Source organism: Tachyglossus aculeatus, chromosome 11, assembly GCF_015852505.1.
Source record: "Tachyglossus aculeatus isolate mTacAcu1 chromosome 11, mTacAcu1.pri, whole genome shotgun sequence".
Lineage (NCBI taxonomy): Eukaryota > Metazoa > Chordata > Mammalia > Monotremata > Tachyglossidae > Tachyglossus > Tachyglossus aculeatus.
This window is the reverse complement of record NC_052076.1, coordinates 63,309,375-63,326,874: the sequence shown is the minus strand read 5'-3', so window position 1 is coordinate 63,326,874 and position 17,500 is coordinate 63,309,375. Positions and strand designations below refer to the sequence as shown.

General features: G+C 41.9%; 1 protein-coding gene across 2 annotated transcripts in view; it reads left to right on the top strand.

Moving 5' to 3' along the window:
* The window catches only part of URI1 (URI1 prefoldin like chaperone), an 86,330-nt gene that overhangs the window by 49,401 nt on the left and 19,429 nt on the right, over positions 1–17,500 (top strand). For both annotated transcript variants that reach the window (XM_038754192.1, XM_038754193.1), the window contains 2 exons: positions 1,912–1,990; positions 4,123–4,258. In XM_038754192.1, coding sequence (XP_038610120.1) covers positions 1,912–1,990; positions 4,123–4,258 — 215 coding nt within the window. The remainder of the gene's footprint in view (positions 1–1,911; positions 1,991–4,122; positions 4,259–17,500) is intronic.

The following is a 17,500-nucleotide window of genomic DNA, read 5'->3' as shown; positions in this document are numbered from 1 at the left end:
TGACAAAGAAGTCTATTCAGATTTTTCTTCCCAAGTGAATTGCTACTTCCAAGAGACAGTGGCTTTCTCTCAATCAATGGTGTTTTTTTGAGCGCCTACCGTTCTAAGCACTCTAGAGAGTACACTATAAAAGGTGGTAGCCAGTTCCCTACTCACGAGGAGTTTACAGTCTAAATCAATCAATCGTATTTATTGAGCGCTTACTGTGTGCAGAGCACTGTACTAAGCGCTTGGGAAGTACAAGTCGGCAACGTACAGAGACAGTCCCCACCCAACAGTGGGCTCGCAGTCTAAAAGGGGGAGACAGAGAACAAAACCAAACATACTAACAAAATAAATTAAATAGAATAGATATGTACAAGTAAAATAGAGTAAATAAATAGAGAATCATCATCATCATCATCAATCGTATTTATTGAGCGCTTACTGTGTGCAGAGCACTGTACTAAGCGCTTGGGAAGTACAAGTTGGCAACATATAGAGACAGTCCCTACCCAACAGTGGGCTCAGAGTCTAAAAGGGGGAGACAGAGAACAAAACCAAACATACTAACAAAATAAATTAAATAGAATAGATATGTACAAGTAAAATAGAGTAAATAAATAGAGAATCATCATCATCATCATCAATCGTATTTATTGAGCGCTTACTGTGTGCAGAGCACTGTACTAAGCGCTTGGGAAGTACAAGTTGGCAACATATAGAGACAGTCCCTACCCAACAGTGGGCTCAGAGTCTAAAAGGGGGAGACAGAGAACAAAACCAAACATACTAACAAAATAAATTAAATAGAATAGATATGTACAAGTAAAATAGAGTAAATAAATAGAGAATAAATAGAGATAATATAATAAATAAATAAATTTAGATAAAGAAATAAATAAATAGAGAATAAATAGAGTAATAAATATGTACAAACAATACATATGTACAAACATGTACAAATGTGTACCCCCTCATCTGGAAAATGGGGATGAAGACTGGGAGCCCCCCCATGGGACAACCTGATCACTTTGTATCCCCCCCAGTGCTTCGAACAGTGCTTTGCACCTAGTAAGCGCTTAATAAATGCCATCATTATTATTATTATCAACATAGTAGCAGTTTGGCGGCAAAAAAGGTTGGTCTCAAGAGAGCTTATGGTCTGTAGGGAGTAAAATGTACTTTTGAAGGGGTGTTTTTCCTCTTTCTAATCAGGGTCTCCGTAGGATAAACCCAAGGAGCAGCCTCAGTATCCTGGTGGCAGCAGTTCTTGTGCCATATAAGCAAGATTCCTGTTTCTAAAGCCATCCTCCATGGCTAGAGTGTATTTGTAGGAATCAAAGACCGCACCCCAGGGCTTTTTCTTCCTTATCTCTGTTTCCATCCCGAGGCGGCCTGAGGGCATTCCTGGGGTCCAGACTGTGGGGTGGCTGAAGGAAAACTTCCAGGTGACTTGTTCCAGGTGACTTGCCTCCCCAGGCAGCAGCCGGATGGGCACCTAGGTTGCTCAGGAAGCAGGCACAAGGAAACTACCGGGGTGGCGGGGGTCAGTAATTCAGCCTGACATTTTTCTGCAATACAAGTCTGAAACTGCAGCAAAGAATCGCGGCAAATCCCTCCAGCTTGAATTGGCCGAGTCAGATATTGCTTGCGGTGTTAAAGGCATGTAGGACCATGAAATTATTGTCAATCTTCTGCCAGGTGTGCTGAATACAGACCAGCGAGCCCCTCTGCCAGTATATGTTGGATATTGGAGTTGCCATTAGCTTTAAAAATAAGATTTTTTTTTAAAGTGGCTTAATCTATAAATTGCTAAAAGAGGCTTTTAAAATGAAGTTTTCCCATCCGTGTGTCAGTTTAGTTATCGTTGTTTGATAGGCACATTTAGTGTTAGGAATAAGTAACAGATTTGCGTCCGTTCGTTAACAGGAAAAAGGTGGAGAGTGACTATGAGGCCCTTCAAGAACGACTCAGCACCTTGCCCGATAAACTGTCCTACGATGTCATGGTATGTAAAGTCATTTTCATTTGGAAAAACGTTTTTAATGTCTTTAGTATCTGAGGTTACTAAAGCAGCACAGAGGTAGTATTCAGGTTTATCGTGGAATACTCTGTGATGTTATGTTAATTATAGTAATAGGCATTTGCTGTTTTTCTTCTCTTTCGGGTCTCTAATAAATTATCATGCTAATAACAAATGGGAACTGATGGCATAAATGCTATCACAAAACTCTGATCTACTTGGTATGCAAATCTACTATATAGAAAACGATAATGTGACAGAAATATGGCTTTTAGTCATTTCCTGGTAGAGAAGGAACAGCGATAATATTTTCTAATTCATGGAATTAAACTCTGGGATATTGATTTTTATATAAAGAGGTGCTGCTAATTTTTGTTATAATGATCTTCACATTGACACAGATCTATTCTAATGCCTTGAACTCAAATCTTTCATTGCAAGTGGTTTGTAAACTTTCTTTTGCCTGTGCCAGAGAAAAATCCACACCAGGTGTGTGATTTGTATCAATCAATGTTATTTATTGGGGGCTTACCTGGTGAAGAGCACTGTACTAAGTGCTTGGGAAAGTACAATATAATGAACACATTCCCTACATACAATCTAGAGGGGGAGACAGACATTATAAATAAATTACGGATATGTACATAATAATAATGATGATGTTGGTATTAAGTGCTTATTATGGGCCAGGCACTGTACTAAGCACTGGGGTGGATACAAGTGAATTGGGTTTTACACAGTCCCTTGTCCCACCTGGGGTTCAGAGTCTGAATCCCCATTTTACAAATGAGGAAACTGAGGCCCAGGGAAGTGATGTGACTTATCCAAGGTCTCGAAGCAGACAAGTGGCAGAGCCAGTATTAGAACCCATGACCTTCTAACTCCAGACCCCTGCTCTATCTACTATAGAGAAGCAGCGTGGCTCAGTGGAAAGAGCCCGGGCTCTGGAGTCCAAGGTCATGGGTTCAAATCCCGGCCCCGCCAACTGTCAGCTGTGTGATTTTGGGCAAGTCACTTCACTTCTCTGTGCCTCAGTGACCTCATTTATAAAATGGGGATTAAGACTGTGAGCCCCCCGAGGGACAACCTGATCACCTTGTAACCTCCCCAGCGCTTAGAACAGTGCTTTGCACATACTAAGCGCTTAATAAATGCCATCATCATTATTATTATTATTATTACTATGCCATGCTGCTTCCCTAAGTGCTGTGGGGCTGAATATGTGTAGATGTATATGTGTAAACTTATTAGAACTGTTCACTTCTAATCTTAGGGCAGATGCTTTCATTACCACAGTAACCCAAATTCTGAATTAAGATTTTTTTGAAGAAGAGTCTGAAAAGGCCTGGGTCTGCAGTAGTGTAGACCCCCTCACTCCAGGTCAAAATTCGCTCCTCTCTCGTCTCCGAAAGTGCGATGAGGGTCCCTGGGCCTATTTTTAGCTTCCCAGTGGATCTGTAGGAGAGGGAGAGAGCGTATGCGAGTAAGGGGGAGGTTGGAAAGCTGTAAGGGCTGCCTTGAGGGTGGGGGCCAAGGCAGCAGCCCCTTCCGCCCAACAGTGTAAAAAGATCCTTTTCAAACAGATAGTTCACTTCTAGTTTCTTTTCTTTTTGGACATTCCTCGATCCGGTTACGCGAGCAAACGGTATTTAACTATATATAAAGCATTTCTGAGAAGATAGTTCTGTTTCAAGATACGCAACCATAAAAGAACTCTGCCAAACGTTAGGAAGTATAATGCTGATGTTTTTATATCATCGATTTTTTGTTTTGCTTCAAAATCAGCATATTCTAGGTCCATAAAATTTTCTGGCGAAATTTTGTTTTAGCAACAAAATTAAACCCAGGGAAGGTGGGCATTTTGATTGGCCAGCTTTTAAGGTTTATCACATTTAAGTGGTTATTAGTTTTAGACTGTGAGCCCACTGTTGGGTAGGGACTGTCTCTATATGTTGCCAATTTGTACTACCCAAGCGCTTAGTACAGTGCTCTGCACATAGTAAGCGCTCAATAAATACGATTGATGATGATTAGTGTGAGTTTCACAGTATGCATTTATTTTCAAAGCATGGTTGGGTTTTGATTTTTGTTTTTTCTTGTTTTTTTTCTTTTTCTAGGTACCTTTCGGTCCTCTTGCCTTCATGCCGGGAAAACTCATTCATACCAATGAAATCACCGTTTTACTTGGGGACAACTGGTTTTGCAAATGCTCAGCGAAACAGGCCGTGGGCTTGGTAGAGCACAGGAAAAAACGTAGGTATCTTTGCAAGCAATGTCTCCCTTAAAAAAAAAACTTACGGGATATATTTGGGTCCAAAGAACTTCAAACTGGGCCATTCGTTACTCAGAGTGCATTGTTATTGTCATGTCTTGGGACTGCTGTCGTTCAGCTGATGTTGGAAGTTGGCTTGGTGGATTCCAAACTCTGAGCTTGTGAAATGGAGGATGGGGGACCAAAAACATTACAGGAGAACGCGTTAGAGGATATACAACCAGAAAATCGTGTCATACTAAGCCAGACCAGGGTCCGTCCACCCCAATACCGTCTCTGCCATTCTTGCCGGAACAACGAGATCGCCACTAAATGTTAGTTGAGATTTTCATTAGCTTTATACATTCCGGGGTAGTTACTGTGAGGGCACATTGAACATTTACAGGACTTAGAAAAGCCCCAATAAGTATTTTCATCTATTTTATTGAGTGGCAGAGTTGGGGTTTTTTTGTAGCAGTATTTATTTTGCAACCATTGGGAGCCTAAAAAGCAGCTTGGAAAGTATAACAAAAGCCTGAGACAGGTTTCCTGCCCACTAGGATCGTTCACACAATGGGAGAGTCATAAACAATTTCCAGGTTGGACAAGCAGAATAAATAATCAACTGTAAAGTTGATTGTGCTTCTAATTAGACTCCAACAAGGCTTTTTCCCCCATTGAGTTGGGATTGGAGCTGCTCTGCCACCCTGCTTTAGGACTAGACTGTGACTAGGATTAACTGTGAGCCCGTTGTTGGGTAGGGACCGTCTCTGTATGTTGCCAACTTGTGCTTCCCAAGCGCTTAGTACAGTGCTCTGCACACAGTAAGCACTCAATAAATATGAATGAATGAATGGCTACAAAAGAAAGATGTGGAGTTAGGACTCCATCCAGGATCCAATTAAGTGTTGTGCATAGACCCCCACTGGTAATGACCAAACCAACCCCCAAAATTTGATAATGATCAAAATTGGAGCATAATTAGCACAAATAGGGTACGGTCTCACAACAGAGAATACCAGAAGCAAATTTTGCAAGGTCAGTTTCACAGTTATTAATATTTACGACAACTGGGGTTTAAGAATGTAAAGGGCCAAGCTAAGGGTTTGATTAAAAAAAAAAAGTCATACAGTTAATTCATGTCTTCTACTTGAGAGCTTTCCTAAGGGGGGATGAAAGGTTGAACAATAACGTTTAGCCTGTTCAAGCCCAAATTAACGCTCTCTAATCTTACTTTTTGCCCCAGCATAGAGGAATTCATTGCCACATGAAAATTTCTTCTGGCTGAATCTCAGGGAGAAGAGGCAAAGACACATCATAGTCAACAGCCAACTCTCTCTCATTCGCCTTCACTCAGATGGGCAAGATGAGGGAATTAGCAAAGAGCCTTGAAACTTACAGGTCATGCATTGTTGCAAAAGAAATGGGAAGCCATTCGTGAGCACTTAGTACAATGCTCTGCTCACAACGAGCATGCAGTAAGCACCAGTGATTGGAGGGTTATCTAGAAGAAGGAAGATGTGTGATGAATGATGCTTTAGGAAGCGTGCGATGTATTTTGGTGGATGGAGAGAGAGGCTGGAGGCATGGAGGATCAATGAGAAAGCTGATATAATAATCTAGCTGCAGTGTGACAAGAGTAAGTCAAGGCGATTAGCAGAGCGGGTGGAGGTGAGTGAGTGTAGGAAGAACTGGCAGGATTAGCAATAGCTGGAAACTGAGAGGTGAAAGATAGGGAGAAGTCGAGTTCTGGTATTGACAGAAATGGGAAAGTTAGGATCAGTGGATTCAGGAGGGAAAAGGGTCAGTCTTAGAGGTGTTATTTTTGACATGCTGCTGGGTCACCCAAGTGGACAACTCCTAGAAGGAAGAAATGTAGGACTGTAAGTTGGGTGAGAGGTTGGGGCTGGCGAGGTAGGTTTAGGGGATCATCCGCATGGTGGTAGTTGCTCCGGAACTTGGAGAGACACCCAAGGTGGGATGAGGAAGAGGAGGAGCCAGTGAATGAAACAGAAGGAGCGAGCAACAAGCGGGGTGACTAGGAGGGGAACCAGGTTAATGACATGTCTGAAAACCTAGGGCCTGAGTTTTTCCAGGAGCCAGGATAGTCCTCGGTGTCAGAGGCAACTGTGTTGTCATGGAGGATTAGGGCAGAGTTAGAGTCCTTTGGACCTCATGAGTTGGCACTTTCTTTTATATTTCACCCTACAGATTGCAGTAAAGTAGAAATGCTCAAATTTATCAGCAACCTGTATTCCTTCTCGTTTTACTTCGTAAGAAGAAAACATTAAGAATTAGTCCCTTTTGTGGGGAGTGGGAGTAAACCGATGCCCCCAGAAAGGCTATCTGAGTAAAATATGGAGGGGGTTAGGGGGGTGGGGGGAGAGGCAAGAGTGTGGTTGCGATGGAATGAAGAGGTTGGAAACCTAATTGAAGTGGGTCGAGAAGATAGCTGATGAACAGGAAATGAAGCTAGTGGATGTTTGACCCGTTCCAAGAGACTGCATAGAGATGGAAGCGGGGAGAAGGAGCGAGAGCATATTTATTACTCTATTTATTTATTTATTTATTTATTTTACTTGTGCATAGCTATTCTATTTATTTTATTTTGTTAGTATGTTTGGTTTTGTTCTCTGTCTCCCCCTTTTAGACTGTGAGCCCACTGTTGGGTAGGGACTGTCTCTATATGTTGCCAATTTGTACTTCCCAAGCGCTTAGTACAGTGCTCTGCACATAGTAAGCGCTCAATAAATACAATTGATGAGGGTGATGAGAGCTGAAGGAGATTGGGATTGCATTTTCTTTTTACGTATTTTGTCAATCTTTGACACTAACTTATTTGCAGATAGTGATTTTTAGGTTAGATTTACCAAGTCAGAAGATTTTGGACAGGCTCTTTTGAATTTTTCTCTGGGTGCCTCTTGACCTTCAATGGTTTCGACTGTAAACTCACCCAGGGTCTAATGGCTAATTCTTTAAAAAAAAAAAAAAAAAAAAAAGTGTTTTTATAGGGGATTCAGGTGGAAATGTTCTCACTTGTTGGATATGTCTCTCCCCCCACCCCCCTAACCCCCTCCATATTTTACTTAGCCTTTCTGTGGGCATTGGTTTACTCCCACTCCCCACAAAAGGAACTAATTCTTCATATTTTCTTCTTATGAAGTAAAACTGGAAGGAATACAGGTTGCTGATAAATTTGAGCATTTCTACTTTACTGCAATCTGTAGGGTGAAATGTAAAAGAAGAAAGTGCCAACTCATGAGGTCCAAACATAGAACTGATGATTTTTTTTAGTATAATGGTAAGAAAATCGAGCAACTGAAGTTCAGAATCTAATCGTCGAAAGAGACAATTCATTGTCTTTGAACTCAGATGTGCTTTTAAAAAATGTCTTTAAAAAAAGAAGAATTGTTCCGTTAGGTAGCCTTTTCTTCCGCGATTTCGGACATTAATACCTCAGTTATCTTTGTCAGAGTTCTTTTGTCAGTAAAATTGGGAAGATAGAGAAAAGGAATATTCTTTCTTGGGTACTTCTAGTTAGTAATAGTTTCTGATGTATCGCTTTTATGTCGTGCTAGTTCCTACTGGGTTGAGTAGTCTGTCCTGTGAAATCTATATGGTTGTTTGTTCAAATAGCATGTCTTTAAGAATTACTTAAAACATTAGGAATGATTATGCAGTCATTTGTCGAATAAGTTCTAAGGACTTTTATAAAACATACTTTCATAATATGTAATTGCATATCTGAAAAGTCACGAGAGTAAGCAACCTTTAAGACTGGAACTGCATATTTCAGGTGATTGGGTGACTTGAAGGCGTATTGTCGATTTGTTTTAATGGTATTTAAGTGCAAACTGTGTGCCAGGCACCGAACCAAGTGCTGGGGTAGATACAAGTAAATCAGGTTGTACACAGACCCTGTCGCACATAGGACTCACAGTTTTAATCCCCACTTTACAGATGAGGTAACTGAGGCACAGGGAAGTTAGATGACTTGCCCAAGGTCACACAGAAGGCAAGTGGAGGAGCCAGTGCTTTCCCCACTACGCCATGCTGCTTGTGCATGTATTTCAAAGTTTTCTTTGCTTCTGGGTATTCAGCCTGGAAAAAGGTGTATTAGAACCAAATTATTAAAATTTTCAATTTAAATAAAACAAAGATATTGAAAAGCAGAGGGATGTAGGGGGAACTTAAGATAGATAGGATGGAATATCATGAAACTTTTTGAGATCTAGGACCAGGATCTCTTTCTTTATGTTATTTGTATTTCTCTCTTAAGCTTCAATGTCCTTCCACTGGCTTAGCATAGAAAAGGGGTGGAGGTCACTCAGTTAAGTGGGTTCCCCTCTTTCATGCCTCCTGGCTAACGTGGAGAAGCACATGAAGTTCTTCTAATGTACATATACTCTTATTTGTATTTCCCAAACTTTCAGTTTTTGCAACTGACTCCTGCTCCTGAGCCCTTTCTAAATGAAGGTACTTCTCACCACAAATATATAAACTGAATCCAGGCTACAGGAGAGCAGTAAAGTGGGAAAGCGATTTTTCTTTTTTGATGTGTGCTTCCACTGGCCTATTGCAGAAGAAAGGGCCTCTGGGAAAGCCTGGTTCCCAAGCTCCTGCCTTTCTGGCTGGTGTTGTTTTGATCATTTAGGTTTTTATTTTTCTCTCTACCCCTTCTTCACTGACTGCTACTTCAAAATCAAACCCCTTTGGATAGCACATCGGTTGGCCGGAAGAAGAGTTAATATTACATCACCGGATTAGGCTGCGTGGCCTCATAAGGGTGAATCATAGAGACGGCTGCTGAATTCACGGCGGTCTGGGGAGGTCTTTCCATTTCGGTTTGGGCATAGTTTGGCATTCGTACAGTTGCTGGAAATCTTTCTTCCAAAAAGTAATAATAATAATTGTGGTATTTAAGCGCTTCCTATGTGCCAAGCACTGTAGTAAGCGTTGAGTCCCTCAGAAGGGGGCTCACAGTGTAAGTAGGAAGGAGGACAAGTATTAAATCCCCGTTTTGCAGATGAGAGACTGAGGCACAGTGAAGTTAAGACTCACCCAAGGTCACGCAGCAGACAAGCGGCTGCTTCTCAGGTGCTGCACTGACTCCTTAAACAACAGCTGTTGCCTGCACGCACCCTCCTCTGCTGCTGTTCCTGTTGTTTTCCGGCTCTGGTCTCTTTAACTGTGCAAAGGACAACTGTATCTCTTTTTTATTGTTCCTGGTGCTGCTGTTTTTGTTTTCCTTTTTCATTTCTTGTTTTTGCTATTTCCACTTTTTGCAAAAAAAAAGTGGAAAATTCCTGATCCAGACTAAGGCACTCTGAATATTGTACTCCGCCTTGGCTTAGGAAATAAGCAAGAACACACTGATGCCTGCTGCTGCTCTTGATCGGAGGGGTCACTTGCCAGTTGCTTTGCAGCAAATAATTGTAATAATAATAATAATAATTATGGAATTTGTTAGTGCTTACTATGGGCCAAGCACTGTTCTAAGCACTGGGGGAGATACAAGGTCATCAGGTTGTCCCAGGTGGAGCTCACAGTCTTAATCCCCATTCTACAGATGAGGTAACTGAGGTACAGAGAAATTAAGTGACTTTCCCAAAGTCACACAGCTGACAAGAGGCGGCACGGGGATTAGAATCCATGACCTCTGGCTCCCAAGCCCAGGCTCTTTCCACTAAGCCACGCTGTTTATCTATGCCTCTAGGCATAGGTGGACAGGGTTTGAAAGCAGCCTGGCCTAGTGGAAAGAGCATGAGCCTGGGAGTTAGAGGACCTGGGTTCTAATCCTGGCTTCTCTACGCATGTGACCCTGGGGAGGTCACTTAACTTCTCTCTGCCTCAGTTTCCTCACCCACAAAATGAGGATTCAGTAGCTGTTCTCCCTCCTAGACTGTGAGCCCTAGGTGGGACCTGATTATCTTCATTCATTCAATCCTATTTATTGGGTGCTTACTGCATGCAGAGCACTGTACTAAGCACTTATTGTGTATATCCAGTGCTTAGCACAATGCTTGGCACACAGTAAGCATTTAACAAATACAATTATTATTATGAAAGAGAGTGTGGATGACTCAACACAGACCATCACCTCCTCAGCCCAAATGACTCTAGTGAATGCTGTGCTGGCAGTGGGAGCAGAACTTTCCCCTCATAATTGTACAATTTCTGAATAATGATCACCCTGAGGGGGCCCAGGTGTGTACTCCTTGCCACAGTGCACAAGTGTACGAGGGGTGATTCTCCCTGTGATACACTCCGGCTACAATGTCACCGTCAACAGCAGCAAAATCTTCAAACCAAAGGACAGTTCTGCTTCTCATAGTTACGATCGAAAGTGTAGAAGTGAATTTGGGGCGACAGTCTAGGACTCTAAGTAAAAATCTTTTGTTTCATAGACACAGCCTTCCTGTCAAGGAATCTAATCAATCAATCGTATTTATTGAGCACTTACTGTGTGCAGAGCACTGTACTAAATGCTTGGGAAGTACAAGTTGGCAACATATAGAGACAGTCCCTAACCAACAGTGGGCTCACAGTCTAGAACGGGGAGACAGAGAACAAAACAAAACATATTAACAAAATAAAATAAATAGAATATATATGTACAAGTAAAATACATAGAGTAATAAATACGCACAAACATATATATACACAGGTGAAAAAATTTCAATTTCTCATAGCCACCACCCCGAAGTGGGATTAAAACCCCCAACCTCTGGCTCTGTAGCCTGCCATCTTCCCTCCTGCACCACTATGGGCCTCTTCAGAATAATAATAATGGCATTTATTAAGCACTTACTATGTGCAAAGCACTGTTCTAAGCACTGGGGAGGTTACAAGGTGATCAGGTTGTCCCTCGTGGGGCTCACAATCTTAATCCCCATTTTGCAGATGAGGTAACTGATGCCCAGAGAAGTTAAGTGACTCGCCCAAAGTCACACAGCTGACACTAGCCCGCTAGGCCTTCTCCTACATCCATAGGTCTAAAGCCACGTGGCTAGCAATTAAATATGCCTCTTCTAAACTGCTGTAATAGTAACAATTGGTTTTAAGTGATTACTATAAGCCAGGCACTCTACTAAGCACTGGGATTGACACCAATAATCAAGTAAGTCAGAGTGCCTATCCCACACAGGTCTTAGAGTGTAAGTAGGAGGAAGAGAGAATCCCCATTTTACCATAATTTAGAGTGCCTATCCCACATGGGTCTTAGGGTTTAAGTAGGAGCGAGAGAGAATCCCCATTTTACCATAATTTACCTTTTCCCATAGTAAGTGTAATAATGGATGCTGTCCAATGGCCAAGCAAGCATAGGTGCCAAATCTTCATTTTGAGTATGGGTGAAAAGTGGGCAAGAGTTTTGGAGGGGGAGGGAGGAGCTAGGGGAATGAAGAGTGGCATGAAATAAGTTTCAAAGAGGTAGTGGGCCAGAAGCCACTAGTTTTAGGTCTTTTCAGACCCAGCGGCCATGGCTAAGCCAGATTCCCAGACAGGGTAACGACCAAAGTCAAGGAGATGCCTTCAAATACCACCAAGAGTACAGAGGGGAAGCTTTTCTACTGTTGGAAGCGCAGCCAGACTCTTCCCAGGATCATCCAATAGCTCCGTTAGGGTTCTTTGTGCTTCTGCTCCCTAACAGCAAAGGAGTCAGCCTCTTCCCAGAACGTCCCAGTAGGTCCGAGGAGGTGGCTGGAAAGGGAGGTGGGGTTTATGTGGCTTATTTCCCTGCAGCGCTCTTGTCAGGCTTATGACCTTATCGTGCAATAAATGGGTGTCACGGGTAAGGTAGAGGAGAGGCAAGAACAGCTTGAACTCACTCTGCCCCATCACCGCTTCAGATTCCCCTTCAGTTCCTTTTCAGATCAAAGAGACCATGAGGTGCAACTACTTTCTTTCTTTTTTTAAGTAATATATGTTAGGTGCTTACTACGTGCCAGTAAGCGCTTTGGTAGATACAAGCTAATCAGGGTCCGTGTCCCACATGGGGCTCACGATCTTTATCCCCGTTTTCCAGAGGGGGTAGCTGAGGCCCAGAGAAGTGATGTTACTTGCCCAAGGTCACCCAGCAGACAAGTGGTGGAGCTGGGATTAGAACCCAGACCCTTCTGACTCGCAGGCCTTCTGTCTACATGGTCATACCAGGTTTTCCTTCAGAGCTGTTTTCTGAGGAGGCTCAACTAATGGCTTCTCCCTCAAGGTGCTGAGTGCGATCAAGGGTGGATGCCTATGATCAAGGGCCACATTTGAACCAAGAACCAGATGTGGCTTGTTGGAATCATAGGTTCCGGACCCCTGTTATACTCTTTTAGGCTTCAGGAGAGCCCCTCCCGCCCCAAATCGACACATACGGTACTTGCAGTTTAAAAGAAAAGTGGGGATTTATTGTGGACCCCAAAATGAATTAACGCAGTTCAGTTGACAGAGATCACTTTTCTAGGATGTGGAGGAATGCAGATTACCAAAACCAGTTAACGATCAACCTGATTCTTGTTCTCCAAAATGTTCCAAATTGCAGAGTCAAATTTAGTTTGACCCACAAATTATATTCCTTTCCTGTGTGGTGCCCCAATTCATTTTCCAGCGGGGTCTGTTGCCGATTGATTCTTCCTTGTTGTCTCAGGAATAATGTAACATTCCCAGTCCATAGGATTAGCACTTGAGTGTAGTAATTTGTCCCACCTTGTGTACTGCTATAGTTTGGGTGGAACAGGACGGAAGAGAAAGGGAACTAACTGGATTACGAATTGGTTATTACTTGGTACAGCTCCTTCAGGGGGGCTTTTTCTAGAACTTGCTCTCGTATCTACCGCAGCACTTAGAACAGTGCTTAATCAGTGTAGTAATAATAATAATAATAAATCTGATAGGATGCTACTCTGTTATCAGTCCTTCTTTAGCACATCGTTGTTTACTGGTGCTAATGATCACTCGTGTTGGCGAAATATCTCTGGCATTGTGCCACATTCCCACGTCTTCCCTAAGTGAATTGAAAACATGCTTTATTGGCTGCAAGATAGTTCCCTTCAAGTTTTAGCCACGTAAAACTTGCTTCAAGCTTTATAAGGCTTTTTTCGTCTTTCTCAACTTTCTCTGATTTCAGCCCGTGTAATAGCAGACCCGTACTGTTTCAGCTATTTTTGAACCATCATTCTCCTCTCGTCTTATTTCCTGTTGAAACAGTTGGCTACAGCACGGTTTGGGGATGTCACCACAGTTTGCAGGAATGCCTGTAGTGTCTCATATGTGGATGTGTCTGCAGGGATTTTTGTGGCCACAGCTTCAACCCAGGATACTTGCTTCGTTGCCACAGAGAAGTTAAATTTACCAACACCTCAAAAGAATTAAAAATAAAAGTTTTAAAGTAAAGTAAATAGTGGAAGGGACCTTGTCTGTTGAGTACGGCAGGAGGAAAATCAGACTGATCCTAAGAGACATTGGAGTTTTATGTTTGTCTTAAAACAGCTTTAAATCATTTTCTTTGGATGAGGTAAGGAAGGGCCTATGTATTGTGCCACATTCAAGAGACTGCTTTCTAAAGAATTGGAAAAGAAACCAAAGTTTTCCAATAAAACTGTCTGTTCTTTTACCAGCTTGCACAGCGGTTTGTTTTTCCATGTAACTGTATCTGGCTTTAATTCTGAAAGAACTCCCTTTCTGGATAAAATTACTTAAAAGTAATGATCCCAAGTAGAAGCTAGTTATGCACGTGTATAATGATAATTGTGGTTTTGCCTTTTGTTTTCTGGGGACTACCCAGGCTCCAATTTTGAAGATTTTATTGTCATCCAAGCAAACAATTGCATTCTCCATATCAAACAGAAACTCTCCATCACCTTGTCCCCTCCTACCTCACCTCCCTTCTCTCCTACATCCCAGCCTGCACACTCCTCTCTTGGTGCTAGCCTTCTCACTGTGCCTCGATTCTTGCCTGTCTTGCCACTGATACCTTTCCCACATCCTTCCGATGGCCTGGAATACCTTCCTCCTCAAATCCGCCAAGAAAGTCAAACCTCCTCCCTGAAAGCCCTACCAAAGGCTCAGCTCCCTCAGGCCACTCACTCCCATTCCCTCTCTGTTGCCCTGACTCACTCCTTTTTCTCTCCCCACCCCACAGCACTTATGTGTGTGTGTGTGTGTGTGTGTATATATATATATATATATATATGTATATATATATATATATATATATATACATATATATATATATATATATATATATATATAATTCTATTTATACTGATGCTTGTTTTCTTGTACTGATGTCTGTGTTCCCCCCGCTCTAGGCTGTGAGCCTGTTGTGGGCAGGGGTTGTCTCTCTTTATTTGCTCTATTGTACTTTCCAAGCACTTAGTACAGTGAGCTGCACACAGTAAGCACTCCATAAATACTATTGAATGAATGAATGAATGAATTCTCCTGAAAGTGAGGTCAATATCTTTAAGACTGTACCAAGTAGTCCTGTTAAAGGTGCTTTAGGAAACTTAAATCTCGAGAATGGGAGAAGGTGTTTTCAACTGAATCCATTGGAAACAAAAGCCCATTCATTATTCACTGTAGTTTTTAATAAAGACTTTGGTGGTATAAGTATTATGAAACCAACATCATCATCAGTAACACTTATTGGATGCCTACTGTGTGTGTACTGTGTGTACTAAATACTTGGAAAGAACAAAATGGAAGAAATGATCCCTTCTCTCAAGGAGGTTATAATCTAGTGGTGAAGGCAAACACTGAAATTGCAGTAAGGATTTTACAGCAAGCAACCAAATTCTAGAAATTGAAATCTTCAAATAAAGCAGCTTTTATTTTTGGCCAGCATGCATAGTTACTAATATCTGGTAAATAAATTTCAGCAGGAAGCCAAAGCAAAGATTTCCACTTTCCCAAGCCCCTTCTATCTGCCATTTTGTTATCAAATATGTTACCTGGCTTCTGACCGTAAACACAGGAAAACTTACATGGGAAGGGAAATGTAATGAATAAGCAATAAATAACAAACCTTTGTCTCCGATATATTGACTAAGATTCTTCTTCAGTGATACTCTGAGTCAGAGACTGGCAATATAGGTAACTGTGCGCTACTTTAAATTAAATGACTATCCGTTCAAAGCTGCTTTTTTGTGGCATCAGAAATTTTCAAGGTAAAGCATATTTTTTTTTAAAGCAAGAAAATGGTGGGACTGCAAAAGCTTGCAAACATTTTTACTAGGGGTTGCCTCATGGAAAACGTTGGAAAAATATTTAGCTGTTTTAGTCCAAAAGCAAAAAAAGTTATACTTAGTGTTGTTGTACAAAGAGTTGAAAAAAATCCTCATCTTTACACTCAATACATGCTCAAATTCAATGCGTGTTCATGTGAAATTATTTAATTCCTACAATTTCGTGCAAGAAAGATGTTGTGTATTGCAAGTGGAACTTGAGTCGATGAGCAGTTCTGCTTTTTGGAATCAATTGATTTGATCCCGAGCTTGCTTCAGAGAGGAAATAAGATCAATCAATCCGACTTGTACTTCCCAAGCACTTAGTACAGTGCTCTGCACACAGTAAGTGCTCAATAAATGCGATTGAATTAATGGTACTTATTGAGCATTTACTGTGTGCAGAGCACTGTTTCAAGGGTTTGGGAGAGTACAGTGCAGCAGAGTTGGTGGACACATTTTCCTGCCCACAAAAGCTTACAGACAAAAGGGGGAAACAGATATTGATATAAATAAATAATTTATGGTTATACAATTTGTGGTATGTAAGTACTGTGGAGCCGAGTTAGGTGAATCCCGAATGCCCCAACAATTTGGGTCCTGAAAATTTGCCAAGGGTATGGTGCTTATTAATAAACTGTGGTAGAGTACATTTTTCGTGATTGTTCTTAACATAATTATTTAAAATGGGTATAAAGCAAACGTTGAAAAGGGCCTAATAAACAGTGTGACCCCCTGCTAAACATAGCCCACCTGTAATCAATCAATCAATCGTATTTATTGAGCGCTTACTGTGTGCAGAGCACTGTACTAAGCGCTTGGGAAGTACAAGTTGGCAACATATAGAGACAGTCCCTACCCAACAGTGGGCTCACAGTCTAAAAGGGGGAGACAGAGAACAAAACAAAACATACTAACAAAATAAAATAAATAGAATAGATATGTACAAGTAAAATAGAGTAATAAATATGTACAAACATGTATACATATATACAGGTGCTGTGGGGAAGGGAAGGAGGTAAGATGGGATGGAGAGGGGGACGAGGGACTGTAGACTGTGAGCCCGTTGTTGGGTAGGGACTGTATCTGTTGCCAAGTTGTACTTCCCAAGCGATTAGTACAGTGCTCTGCACACAGTAAGCGCTCAATAAATATGATTGAATGAATGAATTAGAGGCTCAGTGGCAGGAGGTAGTTCCTATTGGACATCCCATAGAGACTCCTCATGCTTCTCCTCAACTTGAAAACCCTCATGAAAATTCCCTCCCTCCAGGAGGCTTTTCCATGCTTAATTTTTCTTCTCCCAAGATCTTGTCATCATCAGTAGTATTTACTGGATGCCTTGCTGTGTGCAGATCGCTGTACTAAGTGCTTGGGAAGTACAAGTCGGATTGATTGATCTTATTTCCTCTCTGCAGCAAGCTCGGGATCAAATCAATTGATCTGCTCATTGACTCTTAAAAAGTTCCCCTTGCAATACAAAACATCTTTCTTGCACGAAATTGTAGGAATTAATTTCACACGAACACGCATTGAATTTGAGCATGTATTGAGTGTAAAGTTGCTTGGGAGAGTTCCCTACCCACAACGAGCTTACAGTCATATCCCCCCCCAGAGTCACTTCAGCACTTTTGTAGCCTCCACACTGAAGCCCTGGCATCCTTCCAGAGCACTTCTATTGTATTGTACTCTCCCAAGCAACTTAGTCCCCTGCTCTGCTCACAGTAAGTGCCCAATAAATATGATATGAATGAATATCTCTTTAAGCATGCTTCTACTTAGCCATTTATTGATTTACTTCTTCATCTTTCCATTCTTCTTCCCCCTCTCAGATTATTAGGTTGTACTCGGCTCCCTACCCCAGGTTTTTAGCAAACGGGGAAATTTCTCAGGGAATCCAGGCTTGCCCCCTGCCACAGAGAGTCCTTCAGGTAGCTTCTCTTTTGGAGTTAGGGTTCTCGGCACCGTTGCAGCTGTAGGAGTTGCAGCTGCATGTAGCCCCCCTGCAGCTCAGGGAGCCACGGGGTAGGCCTT